Raw genomic sequence first — 19,772 nt, 5'->3', positions numbered from 1 at the left:
GATGCTCTAACCAAGCCTCGCTATCAGTATTCCTAATGCTTCTAACCAAGCTTCCTTGTTATTTTTCCTAATGCTTTTAAGCAAGCTTCACCTGATTCAACTAGGTACGTGCATTATTATTTATTTTGTTAAATAAAAGATGTAATTAATGATTCCAAATCAAGCTAAAACAGCAGAGCCCAAATCGGCCCCAAAAAATAGCCCAGGCCCAAACTTCCACGCCGGTTGCCGCCCACCGCTCACCAGTCACCACCCACGTCGCCAGCCAAAACTTTCCAACATGATCTAGGACCACGATCGGGGAATCCGGCTTATCCTAGACCCGGTCACACGGGGCGGACAAGGTTCTTCTTTAGTTTTCCCAATAATTAATTATAATCATTACTGAACAATCTAGTTAAAGCTACTTATTTCTCCGTTTTCAACTCTCTTTTTTCGATTAAACATTAAATATATAATTTTTGTTTGTTTAAAAGGAGCTGAACTCCATTTATCAAGAAAAAAGAAAGTCAATGGAACAAAAGAGAAGGGGGCTTAAAAACCTCTTCTAACAAAAAAAAAACAAAACAACATAACCTACAAACATAACCTACAAGAGAAAGCAACACTGAAAGTAAATTAGTGAAAAAAGAGAAAATGAGGTAAACCGAGTTGATCTTGAAGGCATATATTCATAAGGAATTGAGGGATTGAGTCCCAATAAACCAAGCATGCAGAAGATAAACTGAAGTTTGCTAGTGCATCACAGTTTACTTCTTACAAGCTGATCCAAACTCATTATTGGTTTGTCAAGCATTTTACATTACCAACAAACACACAACGACACAAAAGTTACCAAACCAACAGCTTAACTCATTTTATCATCGTCTTTTTAGACAATTCTATTCATTGCTTCTACAGAAACTTCCCCTTTGTATTAATCTCATCTCTTGACCAATTTTATATCAAACAGAAAATGGGCAAAGCCTTAGAGCAAGTCCAACAGATTCCTTAAATTGTTTGATTTTCTCTATTTTGGGAAATATGGGGTCATTTTCCACTCCAACAGCTTCCATATCTCATTCTCTAAAATAGAGAAAGAGATGAAAGAGAAGCAAAGCTTCTCTATATTTACAAATTCTCTAAAAATATTTAGGGAAAGAAGAATTGAATGTTGCACATTCTTCAAGACTCAAAGATAAGAAAGAAAACATAATTTATTCTAAAAAATAAACTTTTATATTTTTATACTTATTATTATATTGTAATAAATGAGGATTGTTGTTCTAATAAATATTTGAATCTTTAAAATAGGGAAACTGTTAGATTTGGTATACAAAATTTTTAAAAATTTTAAGTTTTGCTTTCCTATTATGTAGAAAATATAAAAAAGCTCTTGGACTTGCTCTTACCTTAATAAACTTCTATCGAGGTTAACCCAGCACCCCAAACTCTTCCTTGAAGCTTCAAAGTTCCAGACTTCCACAACCTCACAAAACCCAAAATAAAACGAAAATCAATCGGGGCTTTCTGTCCAATATCGAAATTAGATTAATTTTGGCATTTTGCAGCGGAAAGCGAGAGTCTCATGTTCTGCTACTTTAATATTGGTAAATTTTGACAGCAATATTCAGGTAAATCTTAATTTTTGGGTTTTTTTTTCTCTCGATTCTTTTCCAATATATTTAGGGAATACCCACTTGATGTTACTATAAATTTTGAACTTTTGAAATACTTAAACTGGATTGTAGGACTGGATTCAAAGGATTGGTGCGATCTCTGAACAATTCGAGGCGTTTTGCTCTGATTTACTTTGCTCCTTTGATGCCTACTCTGTAAGTGTTTCTTTCTTTGGCTCCTATCTATTTTCTGTTTGAGATTTGATGATTTTGTTGATATGTATGTTAGCAACTTTTGAAATTGCAAGTATTCTTAACTGGATTTTATTTTTTCACGTGCGTTAGAGTTTAAGGAAAAACATCAGAGTAGCTTTACTCTCATTTATTGGATCTCATCCCATTTGATGTTTCCTCTGCATCTTACAAACTCCGTTTAGTCCATATGCATTAGGTCTAATAGGGTGAACATTTCTATCCTTATACTGTATGACTTCGATTTGGTCAAACTTTTGGCTAAAACATGTATTTCTTTCGAATGACATAATTTCTTCAGATTTTATGTAGGCTGAAGTACTGAACCATGATTCAGTTCTTCTTCTAGGGAAATTTCAAAGAGTTATGCATCCTAAAAGAGAGTTAGACAGTTCTCGAAGTGTTGTGGAAGTTCATATAGCAGCTTTGGTGCGACTGATAATCGAAGTTTATATGTACAAGCTTTTCAATGGCCAATAAAAATTACTGAGTACATCGAATAAGGATTCATAGGTTAATTCGATCCAAGAGGACAAGATAAGGATGATTTTTTTGGAATGATAAACTAGACGAAGGGACAAAGTATTATGGAGTCTGTGACTGTATTTGTTATGTTTTTTATCCAATTGTTTTCTCTTCGAATTTTGGATTTTGCTAGCTACTATGTCTAAGCAACTAGTTTACTATATAGCTCATGTAGGATTGCCACATCTTATGCTCGGATCTTATCATACATGGTTTCTTGTCTTGATATTTTACTTTCCCTTTGTGCTGCACAATAAGAAGTCGAGAGGAAGCTTTCCCTCTAGTGTTTGATCTAAAACAACCATCTCAAAACCCGCAATTTCAATATTTGACAACATTACATGCATGGACAGGGAGATCGAGTTCAATTGAAGAATTTGATTCAATTTTCATTTTTTTATGATACTGAATAACAATAAACATTTCACCCTATAGATAAACTTCAATAAACATATGACTCTTTGAAAAAACAAATAATAATAACCATGAGACAAAAGAGTTTAAGAAGTATGTAGGCATCAAATAAGTAACTCGTATGGGTTCATTCTACTCATCCACTATCCTTCTTTCCTTCTTATGTTGGCTTGGTTGGCTTCATCAAAATCACAGTCGGCTTCATCAAAATCACAGTCGGCTTCATCTCTGTGTTCTCATAAGGTTTCTTTTCAGAACGAGACATTGATCTCCATGTTTCATAAACAAGTTTAGCAGTATCTTTAGTAAAAAGTTTATCCCGGTGATTCTTTTTATACTCTTCCAAGAATACGAAGTAGCCTATACTTCGACTATCCCTCCTCCTTTTGGAATTTTCACAATAAGTACAACCCATTCGTCCACAATGAAAGTTGAAATAAGTTCCGCACCTGCAAGTAATTTATCCAAAATGAAATATATAATTCAGAAGTTTCAACCTGTTGTTGTACACTTATACTTAACGAAGTTACTCAAACAATATAGGATTAGCCATTCAGAAGGATATATATATATATATATATATAAACCCTAAACACCAATATGTGTATATATGGAATAAACAATAGAATGAAAATGAAAATACCATAAGGATAAACAGACCTGCATCGTATTGATGTGCAGCCTCCTGTTCTTTCCACATAAATCCCACACCATGGGCACTTCCTCCAGTGCTTCTTGAAAGCAAGTTTCTCCATCATGATATCCTCCTTTTCAGGATCATTCGTACTCCGCCTCTTAAACTGAGAACAAGTAAGTTGGGCGTGCCAAGGAACCTTACACTGCGCACAAAACAATCTTTTACAATTAGGGCACTCTGATTCCCTCACTGCCTCTGCCCCATCGTCGATCAACATTGCGGAGCAGTCCTTAAAGGGGCAGTAAAATTTCTGAGACCCAATAATCATGTCCTCGCATAAAATTCTTCCCCATTTTTCAAACACCTCCGGTTTCAGAATTGAATGGCAATGTTCGGGATCCAGTGAACCTTTGCAATCGGGTACAAGGCACCCTATGCTTGCTATATTTTCTTGGAGCTTGGAGTCCACGTATTTCACCACGCAATCAGTACAGTAAACATGGCTGCAGTTTTTGATACCAAACGACTCATGTGCCGGCTTGGCCTCTACACAAATATCACATGCAAAAGATGGGGCCTCGTTTAAGGTTTCTGTTCTCTTTCTTTTCCCGAAACGGATATCGGAGGGTTTGAACCTTAGGACCTTAACCTCTTCATCACTATCGTAATAGTTCAGGGTTTCAGCAGAGAGATCGATGAAGTAACCTGCTTTAGGACTGTGGGCGGATTTCATGTCTCGTTCGTCACTAGCAGTAAGGTTTCTGCTCTTGTGATGGATATGATGGCGGTGGCTTCCCAGAGATTGGGAGAACGAAAAGAGATATAAAAAGAGGAGGAGGAGATTAACGTCGTCAAGAGGCTAGCCTAGGGTTTTACAAAGTTGGGTTAGGGCAACAAAATGGATTTGGAGAGCCTATTCAGCGTACCCGGGTGCGCCGCGCACCCGTTATCTCCATCGTTGATTTTGAAAAAGTCAAAGGTCCGCGTCAAAATCGACAGTAGAGATGACGGGTGAGCTGTATAATTTTCGATGGATTTGAGGCCTTACTCAATGGACTTCTAAATTATTTATTAATTATTATTCACGATTCTGCCTGAGACGCTGCCCCTCTTTTTCCTCTCTATACGCGCTTCGCAGACTGGAATCAAGCTCTCTCTACATATTCAATATTGCACCGTTTCTGTTATTCTGGATTCGTTTCCCTCTCGCTTTATATAGTCATTCATTCATTCATTAAACCCGCAGCATGCAAGCGAATTTATTAACCCTCGCAGCCTAGTTTATAAATCTGAAAATATAATTATCAGTTTGAAATCGAATTAGATTCACATGGTAGGACTTGTACTAAAAATAAAAACTAATAAATTTGTTTGAACTCACTATTAAAATCTGGGACTTGGGATACAACTAAATCAGAAAACTTGTACGAATCACTTAAGGTTTTCCAATGACATTAACCAGGAATCCCATCTGCCTCAAATCGTCGAAATTAACATTCATATGCCAGCCCATGAACAAGTATCGACCGCCTGGTTCGGGTGTCATCACATTGAAGATTTGTTGAAAATTAAATTGTACTTGGGGCATTGGCACAAAAAATACAGCCGCGTGTGCACGATCACATGCATCTATGAGATCATGTGCAACATACACTGAGTTAGGATTACCAATAGCTCGTTGGATCCTTTGCTCATCCAACAAGGGTTCATGTATTTGGAGGAAAGCACGCTCTCTCAAGAGGGCTTTGCATATGCTAACTGCGGGTGATCTCGTAAGATCGAGAACCTGTCCCTTATATGTGAGTCCTATTATAGCAATCCTTCTGTTCGTAAGATCGAGCATTGTCCGTAACATGATTTGAACAAACTCCATTCTCTTCTTCACGTCTAACTGAACAACCTTCTGAAAGAGCATTGCCTCGTCATCCAGTCCAACATCACTAAAAGCATGTTTCATGTATAGAGTGTCTTTCATCAGTTCTTTGCCTCCAATTCCTAATGTGGGAATCATGTAGTTGTTGTCGAGTCTATAATCTTCTCCAAGTATCTGTCTAACTATGTTGATATCGGCTCCTCTTGTCTTGTTGCACAAACTTGATATTGCGTTGATGTAGGTAAGTTTCATACTGAGCATTGCATTGGTTGCTAGTTTTGCTATCTCAACGTTGACAGCACTAGGTGCATAGACTATGCGGATTTCTTCTGGGTTTTGAACTAACCCCATGTACAACTGTCGTAATGGAAGAACGCCCCCTGCATTTGATTTTAACCCAATAACAACTCTATCTGGGTTCCTCAAGTCTTGAAGCCTAGCGCCTGGAGAGGAAAAGTCTGGATTGGACAAAACAACAAATTGCACGGCAGGCTGGACAGGAGGTGGGACTCTTCGAGTTAATAATGTGGTTGTCATATCAAACGAATCAATTGGCATAGTCGATCTTTCTACAATAATCTTTGACGTGTGTGCCTCTTTTATGATCCTCCTTATGGCTTTGATCCACGGCCATAGGCTAAATCCGTCACGCCTACCAAATAACTTGATAGGTATTTCAACCCCAATAAAAATCATCTGGGCATCTTGGATTGCTTCGTTTACATCATTGTTGAAGCTCAAGTTAGCATGGGTTATATAGTGTAACAACTCTGCCATACCTTCCTCTTCATACTCTATCTGATTTTGTCGCCAAGCATGGAGTTGGTGTGCATTGAAATCTGTGACAACGACGTTAAGCCTTGGGTATCGTTCTGCAATTACTGCCATATGCATGACACTAGATTGGGTGGCACCTATGCAACATATGTCGGTGATATTATCAAAATCAGGTGGGAGGCCGTTTACTGTTTTTCTGGAAGCACGGCGTCTTGATCTGGAATAAAAACTGCTAAAGGAACAATGTCTATATTTGGATCCGGAATAACGATTTGTAAAGGAGCAACATCAACGGGAACCCGATCCTCCATTGTTAGATATCTCCGTAAACGGACACAAGATCAAGAGGAACTCTGTGTGATACAAGAACACAAAAATTGAGCTATGAATTCGATCAATGTTATGGCCCATTATTTATAGAGTTATTCGTTTTCCTAATGCTTCTAACCAAGCCTCGCTATCAGTTTTCCTAATGCTTCTAACCAAGCCTCGTTATGAGTTTTCCTAATGCTTCCAACCAAGCTTCCTTGTTATTTTTCCTAATGCTTTTAAGCAAGCTTCACCTGATTCAACTAGGTATGTGCATAAGTGCATTATTTATTTTGTTAAATAAAAGATATAATTAATGATTCCAAATCAAACTAAAACAGCAGAACCCAAATCGGCCCAAAAAAATAGCCCAGGCCCAAGCTTCCACGCCGGTCGCCGCCCACGGCTCACCATCCACGCCGCCAGCCAAAACTTTCCGACATGATCTAGGATCACCATCGGGGAATCCGGCTTATCCCAGACCCGCATGGGACGGACAAGGTTCTTCTTTAGTTTTCCCAATAATTAATTGTAATAGTTACTGAACAATCCAGTTATTTCTCTGTTTTCAACTTGATACATCACAGTTTACTTCTTACAAGCTGATCCAAACTCATTACTGGTTTGTCAAGCATTTTACATTACCAACCAACACAAAACGACACAAAAGTTACCAAACCAACAGCTTAACTCACTTTATCATCGTCTTTTTACACAATACTATTCATTGCTTCTACAGAAACTTCTCCTTTGTGTTAATCTCATCTCTTGACCAATTTTATATCAAACAGAAAATGGGCAAAGCCTTACCTTGATAAACTTCTATCGAGGTTAACCCAGCTCCCCAAACTCTTCCTTGAAGCTTCAAAGTTCCAGACTTCCACAACCTCACAAAACCCAAAATAAAACGAAAATCAATCGGGGCTTTCTGTCCAATATCGAAATTAGATTAATTTTGGCATTTTGCAGCGGAAAGCGAGAGTCTCATGTTCTGCTACTTTAATATTGGTAAATTTTGACAGCAATATTCATGTAAATCTTAATTTTTGGGTTTTTTTTTTCTCTCGATTCTTTTCCAATATATTTAGGGAATACCCACTTGATGTTACTATAAATTTTGAACTTTTGAAATACTTAAACTTGATTGTAGGACTGGACTCAAAGGATTTGTGCGATCTCTGAACAATTCGAGGCGTTTTGCTCTGATTTACTTTGCTCCTTTGATGCCTACTCTGTAAGTGTTTCTTTCTTTGGCTCCTATCTATTTTCTGTTTGAGATTTGATGGTTTTGTTGATATGTATGTTCGCAACTTTTGAAATTGCAAGTATTCTTAACTGGATTTTATTTTTTCACGTGCGTTGGATTTTAAGGAAAAACATCAGAGTAGCTTTACTCTCATTTATTGGATCTCATCCCATTTGATGTTTCCTCTGCATCTAACAAACTCCGTTTAGTCCATATACATTAGGTCTAATAGGGTGAACATTTCTATCCTTACACAGTATGACTTCGATTTGGTCAAACTTTTGGCTAAAACATGTATTTCATTCGAATGACATAATTTCTTCAGATTTTATGTAGGCTGAAGTGCTGAACCATGATTCAGTTCTTCTTCTAGGGAAATTTCAAAGAGTTATGCATCCTAAAAGAGAGGTAGACAGTTCTCGAAGTGTTGTGAAAGTTCATATAGCAGCTTTGGTGTAACTGATTATCGAAGTTTATTTGTACAAGCTTTTCAATGGCCAATAAAAATTACTGAGTACATCGAATAAGGATTCACTGATGTTCCTCGTCTACATTTTTTGAATAATAAGGATTCACTGATGTTCCTTGTCTACATTTTTTGAATGAATAAGCTTGGAATTTGTGTGCAGAATTTACAAACAATTGAAGTGTTTAACTTAAGTGTACTTATGCTGCTTCTCCTTACATTTTAATGAATATGATTGCTAACAAGTATCAGATAATAATGAACAGAGATAGTGTCGAATACTAGATAATGGTCTCACTTTTTTCTGTTTTTTTGTTGTTGTTGTCAAATACCAGTTATATAAATGAGTTGGCGTCAATATAACTATGCAGTATAGAAGAAGATAATGTCGAATACCAGATAACCAAACTTTTTTAAAAGTACATTTATGTATATACTATATACATTGTGTTTAAAAAGTACATTTATGTTTTGACCTTTTGTAGTTTTGGCTTTTGCAGGGTGAAGAATTGAATGTTTGAACTCGCGTTAGAATATGACACTCGTGAGAGAAATTAAGGAAACCGTTTAATTCTGAATATTCTATGGAGCACAACAGGATTGGTGTTGATCCAGAACTTCATGAGAAACCAAACACATTCTGGACACAGTGCCATATATGTTCAGCGAAGTTTCAATACGACCGAGGGTTTGTGAATCGGGTGATCCGTTGTCAAAGATGCTATAACATATTTGATGCTCGTGAATTGGAAGGTGTTCATCAAGAATCTCTCAGGAATCAATTTCCTAATCATAAAGAGCTTCCAAAACAGTGTCCTCAGTCACAAGAACCCCCAAATACATTCTGGACACAGTGCCCTTCTTGTTCTGCAAAATTTCGATACTGCAGGGACACTCTAGGTCTGTTGCTTAGTTGTCGAATCTGCCGGAAAGCATTTGAGCCTCATGAATTGAAGAAAGATGTTCATCCAGCTGCTGATTTTAGTGGGGCTTCCAACTGTGAAAAGAGAGATGTCTTGCATGGGGTCGCACTGGGGAAACATGGTGTTGAAACGTTAGAATCTGATTCAATCCAGTCCAAATGTACAGGATCTTCGAGACATATGAACAAAAAAATAGGGAATTCTGAATCTGGTTACTGTTTGAAGTGTGAAAGAAGAGCTGGCAGTGATCCTGAACTCAGTGGAGGACACTGTAAGAAATATCGAAGCAAAAGGCAGAATCCTTCATCGATTTTATATGATGATGATGACTTTGTGCGACCCCTCAAAAGTTTGAGGAAGGGTCAATTTTCTGGTGCTGCTAAGAAGAAGAGGAATATTGCAGCCGCTGGTGTGCACAAGAAAGGGGCACGAAAAAATGTTGGATTCCCTGTGGGTAAAAATTTGCAAAACAAGAAAACAGAAGATTTTGAGGAAATTGAGGTTCCTGATCCTCAATTTCATAAGTTTGTAGTTGATGCAGATAGGTTAGCAAGTCTTTGTGAAGCTAATCAAATATGGGCTCTTTACGATCCAGCAGATGGGATGCCGAGATGGTATGTTTTTGTCGAGAAGGTCTTAACCACTGAATTTAAGCTGAGAATCAGATGGCTGGATGCCGATCCAGATGACCATGGTGAGATTAATTGGTCTAAAAAGCAGTTACCAGTTGCTTGTGGTAAGTTCAGACTTCGAGAGACTGAAGAAATTACAGATCACCTTAGTTTTTCTCATAAGATGCAGTACACAAAGGGGAGTCGTACAACCTCTGTTTTGGTATATCCTAGGAGGGGAGAAACTTGGGCCATCTACCAGAATTGGGATATTGGATGGAGTTCTGAGCCGGAAACTTACAAATATGAATTTGTTGAAGTTCTGTCAGATTTTGTGGAAGGTGTTGGAATTGCAGTTACTTATTTAGGCAAAGTAAAAGGATTTGTCAGTTTATTTCAGCAAACTGAGCAGCAGGGGTTTCAAGTACCGCCTGCTGAGCTATATAGATTTTCTCATCGCATTCCCTCTTTCAAGATGACTGGTCATGAAGGATGTGGTGTTCCCTCAGGATCCTTTGAGCTAGATCCTGCTGCTTTGCCCGGCGATGTTTTGGTTCGTGACGTTGATGATATGGATATAGATAACTGATCGAAGGAAGTATGGTGATCCTAGTGATATTTCTGGTGAATTTGCAGAAAGGATAGTTTTGTAGGTGCATGCACTGGTATGAAACAGGAGAGTATGTGGATTCTAAATGTGAATTCAAAGAAAGTGAAGTGCACAGAAAAACAACTCGCAGTAGAAGCATCACAAGATCGACTTTCAGTCTTAGAATAACAGTGTCAGTCTAATGTAGCTATGCAGTGTCCAGATACAGCCAATTTATATTTGTAGAATGTAGATATTGACTATTGATGATTAAAACTATGTCATCTTCCTTGGTCTAAATATTAACCAGTAGCCAGTGTAATGTCACTATGACAGGATGTTTTCACACGTTTCAGTTTAGAGTTGTTGTACATGGAATCTGTCTTGATGCTTTCTGTTTGATTTGTTTCTAGCTTCCATCACATTATTCACATATATCGTTATTTTCTGAACTTTATTTTGAGAGAGTGCAGATCATCAGTTTGAGAGATTGTTGAAGGAAATGTGTGCTGATGAGGATTTACCCATTTACCCCTTATATTTTGAGATAGAAAGGTAACCTTAACAGGAAGAAGATGAGGATTGATAATTGATCTCTCTCCTTGAGGATTGATTCATTCATTTTTCCCCAAGAAGAAACTTTGAACTCTTGGTTCCAATCATGTGAATTAACTATGAACTTGATAAATGTTTTAGTTAACTGTAGATAAATATTGATGCTTGTTTAATCACTATAATTAGGGTTTGTGCTAGTTGTGGATGTCATTCCAGAACTCCTTTCTAGTTTTGCAACCACGTACAGTTTCTGGACTTCTACTTTCTCATCCTGTCCATCTGCACTATTGCAGTATTCATCGTCATCAATGCATTTTCTTGTACCTAAGTTCTTGCAAGAAACATTCATTTTCAGGTCATTGAACTCGTGCATTTGTCCCGAAGACAAACGCTCCTGCAATAACCAAAATAAGTCGGTAATGAGTTAATGACATGAATACAAGATCATGTACAAGTAGTGAAATGACTGAAATCTAGTCGAGAGTTGGCTGCTAGCAGAGAAGGAATGTTACCGAGTGTAGGCATCAAAACAGAAACCACAGCAATCCCAGCAATCTTTAATGCCAAACCAACCTTGATCATATCCCGGATTTCAACGTGGCCGGTAGCAAATCCAACTGTATTTGAAGGGGTTGATGTGGGAAGCAAGAAAGCAAACTGCGCACCAATGCCTCCAGGAACCATAAGAAGCAGTGGATGCACATGCATAGTTTTTGCCATCTGAATTAGGAGAGGCACAATAAGCGTCGTAGTGGCATTGTTTGATGTAATCAACTCAGTGATGGTGCTGCTTATGAGACACACAGCAGGCGCCATCGCGAAATATGGGACTGCTTCCAAGAAATCCAATGTTTTCGACAATATATCTGCAAGGCCACTAGATCGAACTCCGTCTGCTATGGCCAAACCAGCACCTAGTAACAATATTATGTTCCAGGGTAGCTGCTTACATTTGTTCCAGTCCATCAACTTCTCACCCTTCTGCTTTTTGCTTGGAAAAACAAACAACAAAGTTGCCACCATAGCCTACATTGTTTACAACACACTTCAAAACCAAAGATAGATTACAAACAGAACTGCTCTCCTAGTCTTAATACTCACACTCGCAGTTCCATCGCCAGCACGCCCGTCAAAGAGGACTCCCCAGCCCGGAATATCATCTGTTATGCTTCTTGTCATCCACAAAAAAATCAGCATCTGCAAACAATTTGAATATGAGATTTGGAACATCGTTTGTACATAATCAACCGCATAATGACTAACGTTCTTGATTCTCACCGAAAACAAAGCCAAAACCATCTTCTCAGCAAAAGTCATTGGACCTGTTCATAGTTTCATACCACATCAATTCAGAAATGCAATGAGACACAAGAAATAACTGTCTATGACTAAAAACATAAGGGGTCTTACCCAACATTTCGAGCTCTTTCTGCAAAAAGCTCTTATCGAAATAAGGAGAGAGAGCCTGCCCCGAGCTCCTCGAGCAATACAAGTAGCAAAGGACCGCCCACATTGCGAAGAACAGTAACAAAGCCGAAGGGAACCCGAAAAGAAACCAGGTGCTGAAAGTGATCGCCTCTGCTTCTGGAAAATAGCTCTTCCACATTCCAACCAGTATGAGATTCACACCTGTCCCAGTGAGAGTGCTCATCCCTCCAATGGTTGCTGAGTATATCACCCCTAGAATCACAGCTCTGCAAAACTTGCCTACAACGACTGGCTGGTTCGGACCGGTCGGAAAACGATGAAGAATTCCGGTGGCTACCGGTACCATCATCACTGCCGTTGCCACGTTGTGCATCCACATGCTTACGAAAGCTGTGGTTGCACATATTCCCAGAAGCAGCAATGGTGGATTCAGAGGATCTCCGCAGAATAACAGTGTAATCTATAATGTAATGCATAACTGAAATGAGAAATGAGAAACAGTAGCACGTAGAAAAGGAAGGAAGTAGTACTAGTACTGACGTTTAAGGCCAATCTTTTGTGGATGTTATAATGCTCAACAGCAAGAGCCAATATAAAGCTTCCAAGAACAAGGGCAATGACATCGTTCATGTACGAGTGTGCAACCTCATCCGCGGAGGAAATGCCGAAGAATGGGAAGAGAAAGAGTGGAGACATTGATGTTATTGGCATAGGCAGAGCCTCTGTGAGCCACCAGGCGAAGATCCAAGCAAGCACAGCTAGCATGTTCCGGCTAGTCACATTGCCATCGAACTTTACAAAAAGGCACACAATGGTGCTCGAAAGAGGTCCTAGTAAAATTGAGAGATTGTTTGATGCTAAGATTGATTTCAATGACGAACAGAAGCAGCTGCTCTTTGGTTTTTGGATTGAATGATCCTCGACTGGGAGAAGCGGGGTTTTGTGACTTTTGTCAGGGGAGGTTGGACTATCCATGTGATTCTTCTCGTTGATTGTTTTACTGTGACGAAATGAGAGGAAATGGTGCTGTTTATTTTGCTTCGTAATGTTCCATTCTGCAGTGTTCATAGAATTGGTGTATTAAGAGTCATGAAATTCATATCCATTAAGTAACATCAAATTTTTCTCTGGCTGTGTGATTATGTACTCTGTAGCATTCAGCATTGTATAGGGGAGCGTCATTTGCGCTCCTCTGTTCCATTTCCTCATTCCTGTGCGAAAGTGCAGGGTACTGGTTTTTAGGAAAGGCAAATAGATTTCTTCAAAAAACAAAATCATATGGGGAAAATGTGGCATTAGTTGGATCTCCAATTTTAGTACTATGATGTTTTAGGGAAAATTGTCAGCACGGTAATCAACTCATAGTCTTGATAATGCATAAGAACGAATTTAGGAGACCGAAAATTGAAAATTATAGTACATAAGGTGAACAATCAAAATTACATACAATAGCGCAACACAATGAAGCAATGCAAAAAATAAGAGGGAAAAAGTGAGAGAAGCAAAGTTGTTGCCCCTTGTTTCCTTTTTCATTCGGTAATTGTATAGCATATGGTAGTATATACACTAACTCCTCTATATCAAGACCCAACAATGCATCATTGAACTGGTTCATTTGTTCCAAATACATAAGTTCCTGCAGTAGCCAAATTTGAGCAATCACATATTGATACGAAATCATCTAGAATTACTAAAGATAAGGCGGTAGAGTAGAAATAGGGATGTTACCGAGTGTAGGCATCAGAAGTGTCAGTACTGCAGTTCCGGCAATCTTTAACGGCAAGCCAACCTTGATCATATCTTTGATTTCAATGTGGCCAGTGGTGAACCCAACTATATTTGAAGGGGTTCCAGTCGGAAGCAAGAACGCAAATTGAGCCCCGATGGCTCCTGGAATCATAAGAAGCAGGGGATGCACATTCATACTTTTCGCTATTTGAATTAGGAGAGGGATGACTAGTGTGGTAGTGGCATTGTTTGATGTAAACTCTGTGATGGTACCACTTATGAGACACACGGCTGGTGCAATTGCCAAGTAAGGGACTTGTTCCAAGAAATCCAAGGCTTCGGATAGTATATCTGCGAGGCCACTAGTCCGAACTCCGTCAGCAATGGCGAAACCAGCACCTAGTAACAACACAATGTTCCATGGTAGCTTCTTGCATTTGTTCCAGTCCATCAACTTCTCACCTTCCTGCTTCTTGTTAGGAATAATGAACAGCAATGTTGCCATCATAACCTACATTATAGGTTCAACTTCAAATCACTCACCCTTCAATTTCTAATAGAACTTGAACAATGAAAGTTGAAAGAAGAAAACATCTAATTAAGGACCAATACTCACACTGGCAGTTCCGTCACCGGCACGCCCATTGAAGAGGGCTCCCCAGCCGGGAATATCATCTGTAATGCTTCTTGTCATCCACAACACTATCAACATCTGCACAAAGAATCGCCACATAGTTCTAGTTATTCTACTTAATTCTTTTTTTAAAATAAGTGATACTTAACAAACGTGACAGATAAACACATAATTGTATACAACCGATAATAAATAATAATACTTTTTAACGGACTAAAACCTTAAACTATACGTAAATACATACTGAAAACGTAAATACATACCGAAAACACAGCCAATATCATCTTCTCAGCAAAAACCATTGGACCTAAACACATGAACACTCATAAGTTGATTGAAACACTAACAAAGCAAAGTTATATACTTGTATAGCCACTTCAATGAGAAGAACAGTAGGATACCTAACAATTCAAGCTCCCTCTTCAAATGAGCTTTGTCCAAGTAAGCAGAGAGAGCAGGTCCTGAACTTTTGGAGCAATACAAGCAGCAAAGTATGATCCACAAGGCCAAGAAAATCAACAAAGCCATAGGAAACCCAAAGAAGAACCAAGTACTGAAGCTGATCGGCTCTGCTTCTGGAAAATAGCTCTTCCACATTCCCACCAATATCAGATTAACACCTGTCCCCGTTAGAGTACTCATTCCTCCAACTGCTGCGGAGTACGTAACCCCCAGAACCACAGCTCTGCAGAACTTGCTAGACACGACGGTCTGGTCGGGACCCACCGGAAAGCGATGCAGAATTCCGGTGGCCACCGGCATCATCATAACCGCAGCTGACACGTTGTGCATCCACATGCTCACAAACGCTGTCGTGGCGCAAATCCCAAGGAGGAGCAGGGGAGGATTCAGTGGATCCCCGCAGAAGAGTATTGTAATCTGTGTAGGCCCATATTCATAATTCACTCAAATAATTAGTCCAAGACCAAAAACAAATTAACACAAATAATTAAAGGAACCATGTGTTTAACATCATGGTTAATCTTATCTTTTGCTAATTATATTGATTAATGACCTTAATGGTATCCATTGCTTTGTTGGCATTCTATCCTAGCTAAAGAAGTTCTTTAGCTAAATGACACGAGGTATTCAATCATGCATGTCTGATTGTCATAATTTTTTGAGAAAATGAAAACGAAACCAGAGATGTGAAACTGAAGAACCCAAAACGCAGATGGAAAACATATATGGAAGTTGTTAAAACTTACGTTCAAAGCAAGTCTTCTGTGAATGTTGTAATGCTCAACAGCTAAAGCCAAAATGAAGCTGCCGAGAACAAGAGCAATGACATCGTCCATGTAAGAGTGAGCAACATCATCAGCCGAAGCTATTCCAAAAAGCGGGAAGAGGAAGAGAGGCGCCATGGAGGTTATAGGCATCGGCACGGCCTGCGTCAGCCACCAAGCGAAAACCCAAGCCAGCACTGCCAGCATGTTCCGGCTACTCACCGGCCCCTCTATCTTCACAAAAACGCATATGATTGCGCACAGAAGAGGTCCCAAGACTACATAGAAGTTCTTGGGCGTCAGAACTGATTTCAGAGCTGAGTGGAAGCTCTGTGATCGGTGGGGTTGGTCTTGGAGGGGAAGCAGCGGAGTTTTGGGGTCGCCGGAGATGGGATCTTGAATATGATCCATAATGTTGGTTTTGGAGTACTGTGATGATCGAACGAGAGAAAGAGAATGGTTTGGTTTTGTTATATAGTTGGTGAGGGATTAGAAGGAAGTAGTAGACGAATTCTCTTTGCTCTAAATATTAATAACGTTCAAAATATATGGTTGAATCATTCTGGATGATTGGTACTGATAAATGTGTCATTCATTTATGTGCTACAGGTTGTGGAATTTATATCCAGTAACATAGCCAAGTATGACATTTTCCCTCTTGGACAGTCTTTCACTCCATTCTGGTAGGGCCAATTGTCCGTAAACAGTGCCACATGGGCACAAAAGAACCACTGTTTTTCATTTTCTTTTCCCTTCCCTTTTCTTTTCCTATTTCTTCCTCGAGCATGGAATTAGATGCTATTAGCTTTGGCAAGCAGGCGCGGATCCAGCCATTTCAAGGGTATGCTCAAGCCTAAATAGAAAAAAAAAAAAAAAAAAAAACTAAAATACTAGGGTATGTGTTCTTCTCTTCACCCAAGTGAGCTAACCGTTTACAAGACCCCAACCTCCTACTTTACTAATCACTTAACTTTTCTCAACTTGATTCTTCTTCTTTAATTTCTACTCTCTAGTCTTTTGATCAAATAAGATGCATTCATACGGAATATGTTACAAGTTGTATGAATAATATAAACATGGTCACTAATTGACCACTTATAACAAATTTCAGACCGAAAGGCCTGAAAAATGACTTCTTGAAAGAGCTACTAAATCTCCGATACACCACGAGACAAGAAATAATCATCAAGACCAGAAGACTCGTCCGACAAACTACCAACAGAGTTGGTAAGAAAGCGTCGGCATCCCCAACGGGTAGCAGCTCTAACCCCATGAAGGACAAATGCTCAAGTCAGCTCCGCCTCCTGATTAGTGAATACTCTCTAGTCTCTAGCTACTTATCAATCACTCCAATGCCGTCAGCAGGGAGACGAAGGAGTAGCGGTCGCGAAGGAGAGAAGGGAGAGCGATGACGGCATGTTCGAACTTTTGCTTCTTGAAGACATCTCTCTACAATTAATTCGTTTAGTTTATGTGCATTGTTTCTTAACTTAAAAGTGTGTATTAGTCCAAAATCTCACAAGCCAAAACCAAAACGCTTGAATAAAGCGTACATTCTTATATAAGCATTTTTTTAAAATCTTTTTTTTTTGTTAAAAAATTCAAACATTTTTTAGGCTGTAATCCTGAATCTACTATTATTTACATCACGAATGATTATCTAGTTACTTGCTAATCAAGAAATTAGCTGTGGCTTTTGCACCCTTCTGGTGTTAAGAGCTAGGTCGAGTAAATGAATGCCATTTCCAATCTCTTATTTTAATTCTACTTATTGAGTTGTCTATTATCGTATCGTAGAAATTTAATTATATGAATATAAACTCTTATTTATTTTGACGTCAGGATGTGGATAGGGGGAGTGTATGATTGGCATGGGGTGAAGGATATGTGTCCAAGTGTACAACGGCGTGGACTTCAAGATGACGTGTTTGTACAAGTGGCGGGCCGAAATAGAATATCTGGCTAAAGATTGAGTTTACAGGTTAGCAACCTTGCATATCTGGACTCCTGTCAAATCGGGACGTCTCTCTGAATAATTCATATAAAATCTCCTCAAATAATTCAGTTGAGAATTCATGCCAATGGACTGGATTATCTTCCTCACAACCTCTTGTCTATCATCATATAATATATAATTGAAAATCATTAACATGCCGTATAGTTTTAAATCCTAGCCTGTTATTGATTAATTAGATTACTGTTTGGGATTGGATAATCGTATAAACACCAAACTTGGTGTCTTTGTCAGGAGACAAAATCGTCACTTCATACAGAGCAATAATATGCAATAATATGCAGTATGGCTCATCTGTATGTATGGCTCTTCTTTTTTTATTTATGTACAGTTTCTTGTTTATTGAGTGGTTGCGCTGGGTAGTTGCATTATCGAGCATTGCCCTCGAATTTGGCTGCCCAATATAAGCCAGTGTTACATCTTAGAACCGAAAAATGGAGAAAGAGGGAAATATTGTGGGACTAACAACACATCCATCTTGTTCAATAATGCAGATTCTGTCCATGAAAGTGATGCACAAATGAATAACAACACAAACATGGGCGCATGCAATGTCATCCTTCTCCAACTACTGGTATATATATATACACCTCACATTCTCACATGGGAGGGGGATATGTGCCGATTATACCAGGTGTCTTGGTGTGACACCATTCAATCATCATGTCAAATTAACGGATTTGAGAATCAAAAGAAAAGAATTAGGGTTTAGGATTTAAGGTTTTCGAAACCTTGTTACGGACATAGTTGAACATTATCGGTCACTGATACTATCGATTATATTAAAAGCCCTTGTTATGTTACAATAAGAAACCCCTATCCACGTTCTAAAGAAAGCTTCAAATTTCAACAATTTCATCAGTGTAATGTAACTAATTTTTCAGGGTTTTTGTTCACAATGTCAAGCGGAAAATAGTTTGGCGAGTAATACCGTGCTGGTATCCGTCAGAAAGAAAATGATATATACATGGGTTTAACGTCTTTTCCAGAAGCCATCATAAGCATACCTTCTTGAATCAGCCATGTGAAACACAAACTGACAAAAGTAGCTTGAAGCTGTGTGGCTTTGGGAAGCTTCGTCCTCTGTTCTTAAGTACATAAGCAATTCTGACTTGTTAGCTTAATTTGGTATCATTTTATCATCACCAAAACGAGGAGTGCGTGGGTCTTTTCTTACGATAAACTCTGACTTGAAAGTGAGAGCTAGAGAAACATTGTAATCCTGGTCATCATATATGGCCTAACTTTTGGTTTTCCTTACAGAAAACGATTCATCTGCACCAAACTTGCTACAAGTTACGTACAGCCGGCAGATGATATAGGATGAGTGATCTAAGTGCTTACCTCTAGCTTAACGGTAAGAAAGGTAAAAAAAATCATAATCACATGAAGCAGGCCTAACACCATAATTCTGTTTTTCATTACCAGGTCCACTTCCGGGCATTGTTCGTAAAGCCCAATTGATATCCGATATACCAAATTCTGCCAGAATGTTAGTCGATTTTTTTGCCCACCACATTAAAATGTTCGAGTATCGTTAATCATTTTGTGAACGATATTTTGTCTTAAAGGGGCGGATCCGTGAAATACAAAATTATAATCAAAATTATAACGTTAGAAAATTAATTGTAGTTGAAGGTAGCTATCCAGTGCATCATAGACATAATTATTTCGACTTCTTATTGTTATTTTTTTTTTTTTATCAAAAGCTTCATGTTGTTTATAACACAAAGCTGTTCTGAGTACTTCGAACGTGCTATGACAGACATCATCTGGTAATGTTTTTCTTTGAAGAAGAAGAGGTAGATGATAATGCTCTATAAATGAATTTCATCTGATAATTTTTTTTCTTCTTTTTCTGTTTAATAAATGAGTTTTAATAGGAAACCATTAATTTCCTCTTAATTGTATTCCAAAATGAAAGTAAGGTAATCATCAATTTTCAGTATGTTTTTAATACATAGATT

At 38.5% G+C, this 19,772-nt stretch overlaps 5 protein-coding genes across 6 annotated transcripts; 1 reads left to right on the top strand and 4 right to left on the bottom strand.

Annotated features, from left to right (window-relative positions):
• Positions 1-2,949: 2,949 nt before the first annotated feature.
• Positions 2,950-4,159, bottom strand: LOC101312136 (probable E3 ubiquitin-protein ligase RNF217-like). The gene is made up of 2 exons (XM_004295267.1): positions 3,450-4,159; positions 2,950-3,238 (listed from the first exon to the last, which is right to left on the bottom strand). The coding sequence occupies exons 1-2, from the start codon at positions 4,157-4,159 to the stop codon at positions 2,950-2,952; spliced, it is 999 nt and encodes a 332-aa protein (XP_004295315.1).
• A 702-nt stretch (positions 4,160-4,861) lies between these two features.
• Positions 4,862-6,187, bottom strand: LOC101311843 (probable UDP-glucose 6-dehydrogenase 2-like). The gene has a single exon (XM_004295266.1). The coding sequence runs from the start codon at positions 6,185-6,187 to the stop codon at positions 4,862-4,864; it is 1,326 nt and encodes a 441-aa protein (XP_004295314.1).
• Positions 6,188-7,170: 983 nt separating this feature from the next.
• LOC101291024 lies at positions 7,171-10,641 on the top strand. Of its 2 annotated transcripts, XM_004293318.1 has the most exons (3): positions 7,171-7,393; positions 7,536-7,619; positions 8,598-10,641. In XM_004293318.1, the coding sequence occupies exon 3, from the start codon at positions 8,682-8,684 to the stop codon at positions 10,218-10,220; it is 1,539 nt and encodes a 512-aa protein (XP_004293366.1). In that variant the 5' UTR covers positions 7,171-7,393; positions 7,536-7,619; positions 8,598-8,681; the 3' UTR covers positions 10,221-10,641. The 2 variants fall into 2 exon arrangements, with proteins under 2 accessions (XP_004293366.1, XP_004293367.1); XM_004293319.1 differs by lacking the exon at positions 7,171-7,393 and having other exon boundaries at positions 7,569-7,625; positions 8,583-10,641.
• A 490-nt stretch (positions 10,642-11,131) lies between these two features.
• LOC101311554 (tonoplast dicarboxylate transporter-like) lies at positions 11,132-13,178 on the bottom strand. Its single transcript, XM_004295265.1, has 6 exons — positions 12,744-13,178; positions 12,186-12,663; positions 12,054-12,097; positions 11,877-11,972; positions 11,288-11,801; positions 11,132-11,169 (listed from the first exon to the last, which is right to left on the bottom strand). The coding sequence occupies exons 1-6, from the start codon at positions 13,176-13,178 to the stop codon at positions 11,132-11,134; spliced, it is 1,605 nt and encodes a 534-aa protein (XP_004295313.1).
• A 400-nt stretch (positions 13,179-13,578) lies between these two features.
• LOC101290732 (tonoplast dicarboxylate transporter-like) lies at positions 13,579-16,385 on the bottom strand. The gene is made up of 6 exons (XM_004293317.1): positions 15,774-16,385; positions 14,967-15,444; positions 14,829-14,872; positions 14,548-14,643; positions 13,932-14,442; positions 13,579-13,839 (listed from the first exon to the last, which is right to left on the bottom strand). Exons 1-6 carry the CDS (start codon positions 16,200-16,202, stop codon positions 13,802-13,804), a joined length of 1,596 nt encoding a protein of 531 aa, XP_004293365.1. The 5' UTR covers positions 16,203-16,385; the 3' UTR covers positions 13,579-13,801.
• Between the last annotated feature and the right edge of the window lie 3,387 nt (positions 16,386-19,772).

This window comes from Fragaria vesca, linkage group LG3 (assembly GCF_000184155.1).
Source record: "Fragaria vesca subsp. vesca linkage group LG3, FraVesHawaii_1.0, whole genome shotgun sequence".
In the NCBI taxonomy this organism is placed as follows: Eukaryota; Viridiplantae; Streptophyta; class Magnoliopsida; order Rosales; family Rosaceae; genus Fragaria; species Fragaria vesca.
The sequence above is the reverse complement of the archived record's forward strand: the minus strand, read 5'-3'. Positions and strand labels throughout refer to the sequence as shown.

Excerpts from the sequence above, each read along its gene's own strand:
- LOC101291024 (XM_004293318.1), top strand. The coding sequence starts at position 8,682 with ATGGAGCACAACAGGATTGGTGTTGATCCAGAACTTCATGAGAAACCA.
- LOC101311843 (XM_004295266.1), bottom strand. The coding sequence starts at position 6,187 with ATGGCAGTAATTGCAGAACGATACCCAAGGCTTAACGTCGTTGTCACA.
- LOC101312136 (XM_004295267.1), bottom strand. The coding sequence starts at position 4,159 with ATGAAATCCGCCCACAGTCCTAAAGCAGGTTACTTCATCGATCTCTCT. Across the intron at positions 3,239-3,449 it reads TGCACATCAATACGATGCAG|GTGCGGAACTTATTTCAACT; the intron begins GTCTGTTTATCC and ends AATTACTTGCAG.
- LOC101311554 (XM_004295265.1), bottom strand. The coding sequence starts at position 13,178 with ATGGATAGTCCAACCTCCCCTGACAAAAGTCACAAAACCCCGCTTCTC. Across the intron at positions 12,664-12,743 it reads ACAAAAGATTGGCCTTAAAC|ATTACACTGTTATTCTGCGG; the intron begins GTCAGTACTAGT and ends ATTACATTATAG. Across the intron at positions 11,802-11,876 it reads CTGGCGATGGAACTGCGAGT|GCTATGGTGGCAACTTTGTT; the intron begins GTGAGTATTAAG and ends TAAACAATGTAG.
- LOC101290732 (XM_004293317.1), bottom strand. The coding sequence starts at position 16,202 with ATGGATCATATTCAAGATCCCATCTCCGGCGACCCCAAAACTCCGCTG. Across the intron at positions 14,443-14,547 it reads CCGGTGACGGAACTGCCAGT|GTTATGATGGCAACATTGCT; the intron begins GTGAGTATTGGT and ends CCTATAATGTAG. Across the intron at positions 13,840-13,931 it reads ACTTCTGATGCCTACACTCG|GAACTTATGTATTTGGAACA; the intron begins GTAACATCCCTA and ends TGGCTACTGCAG.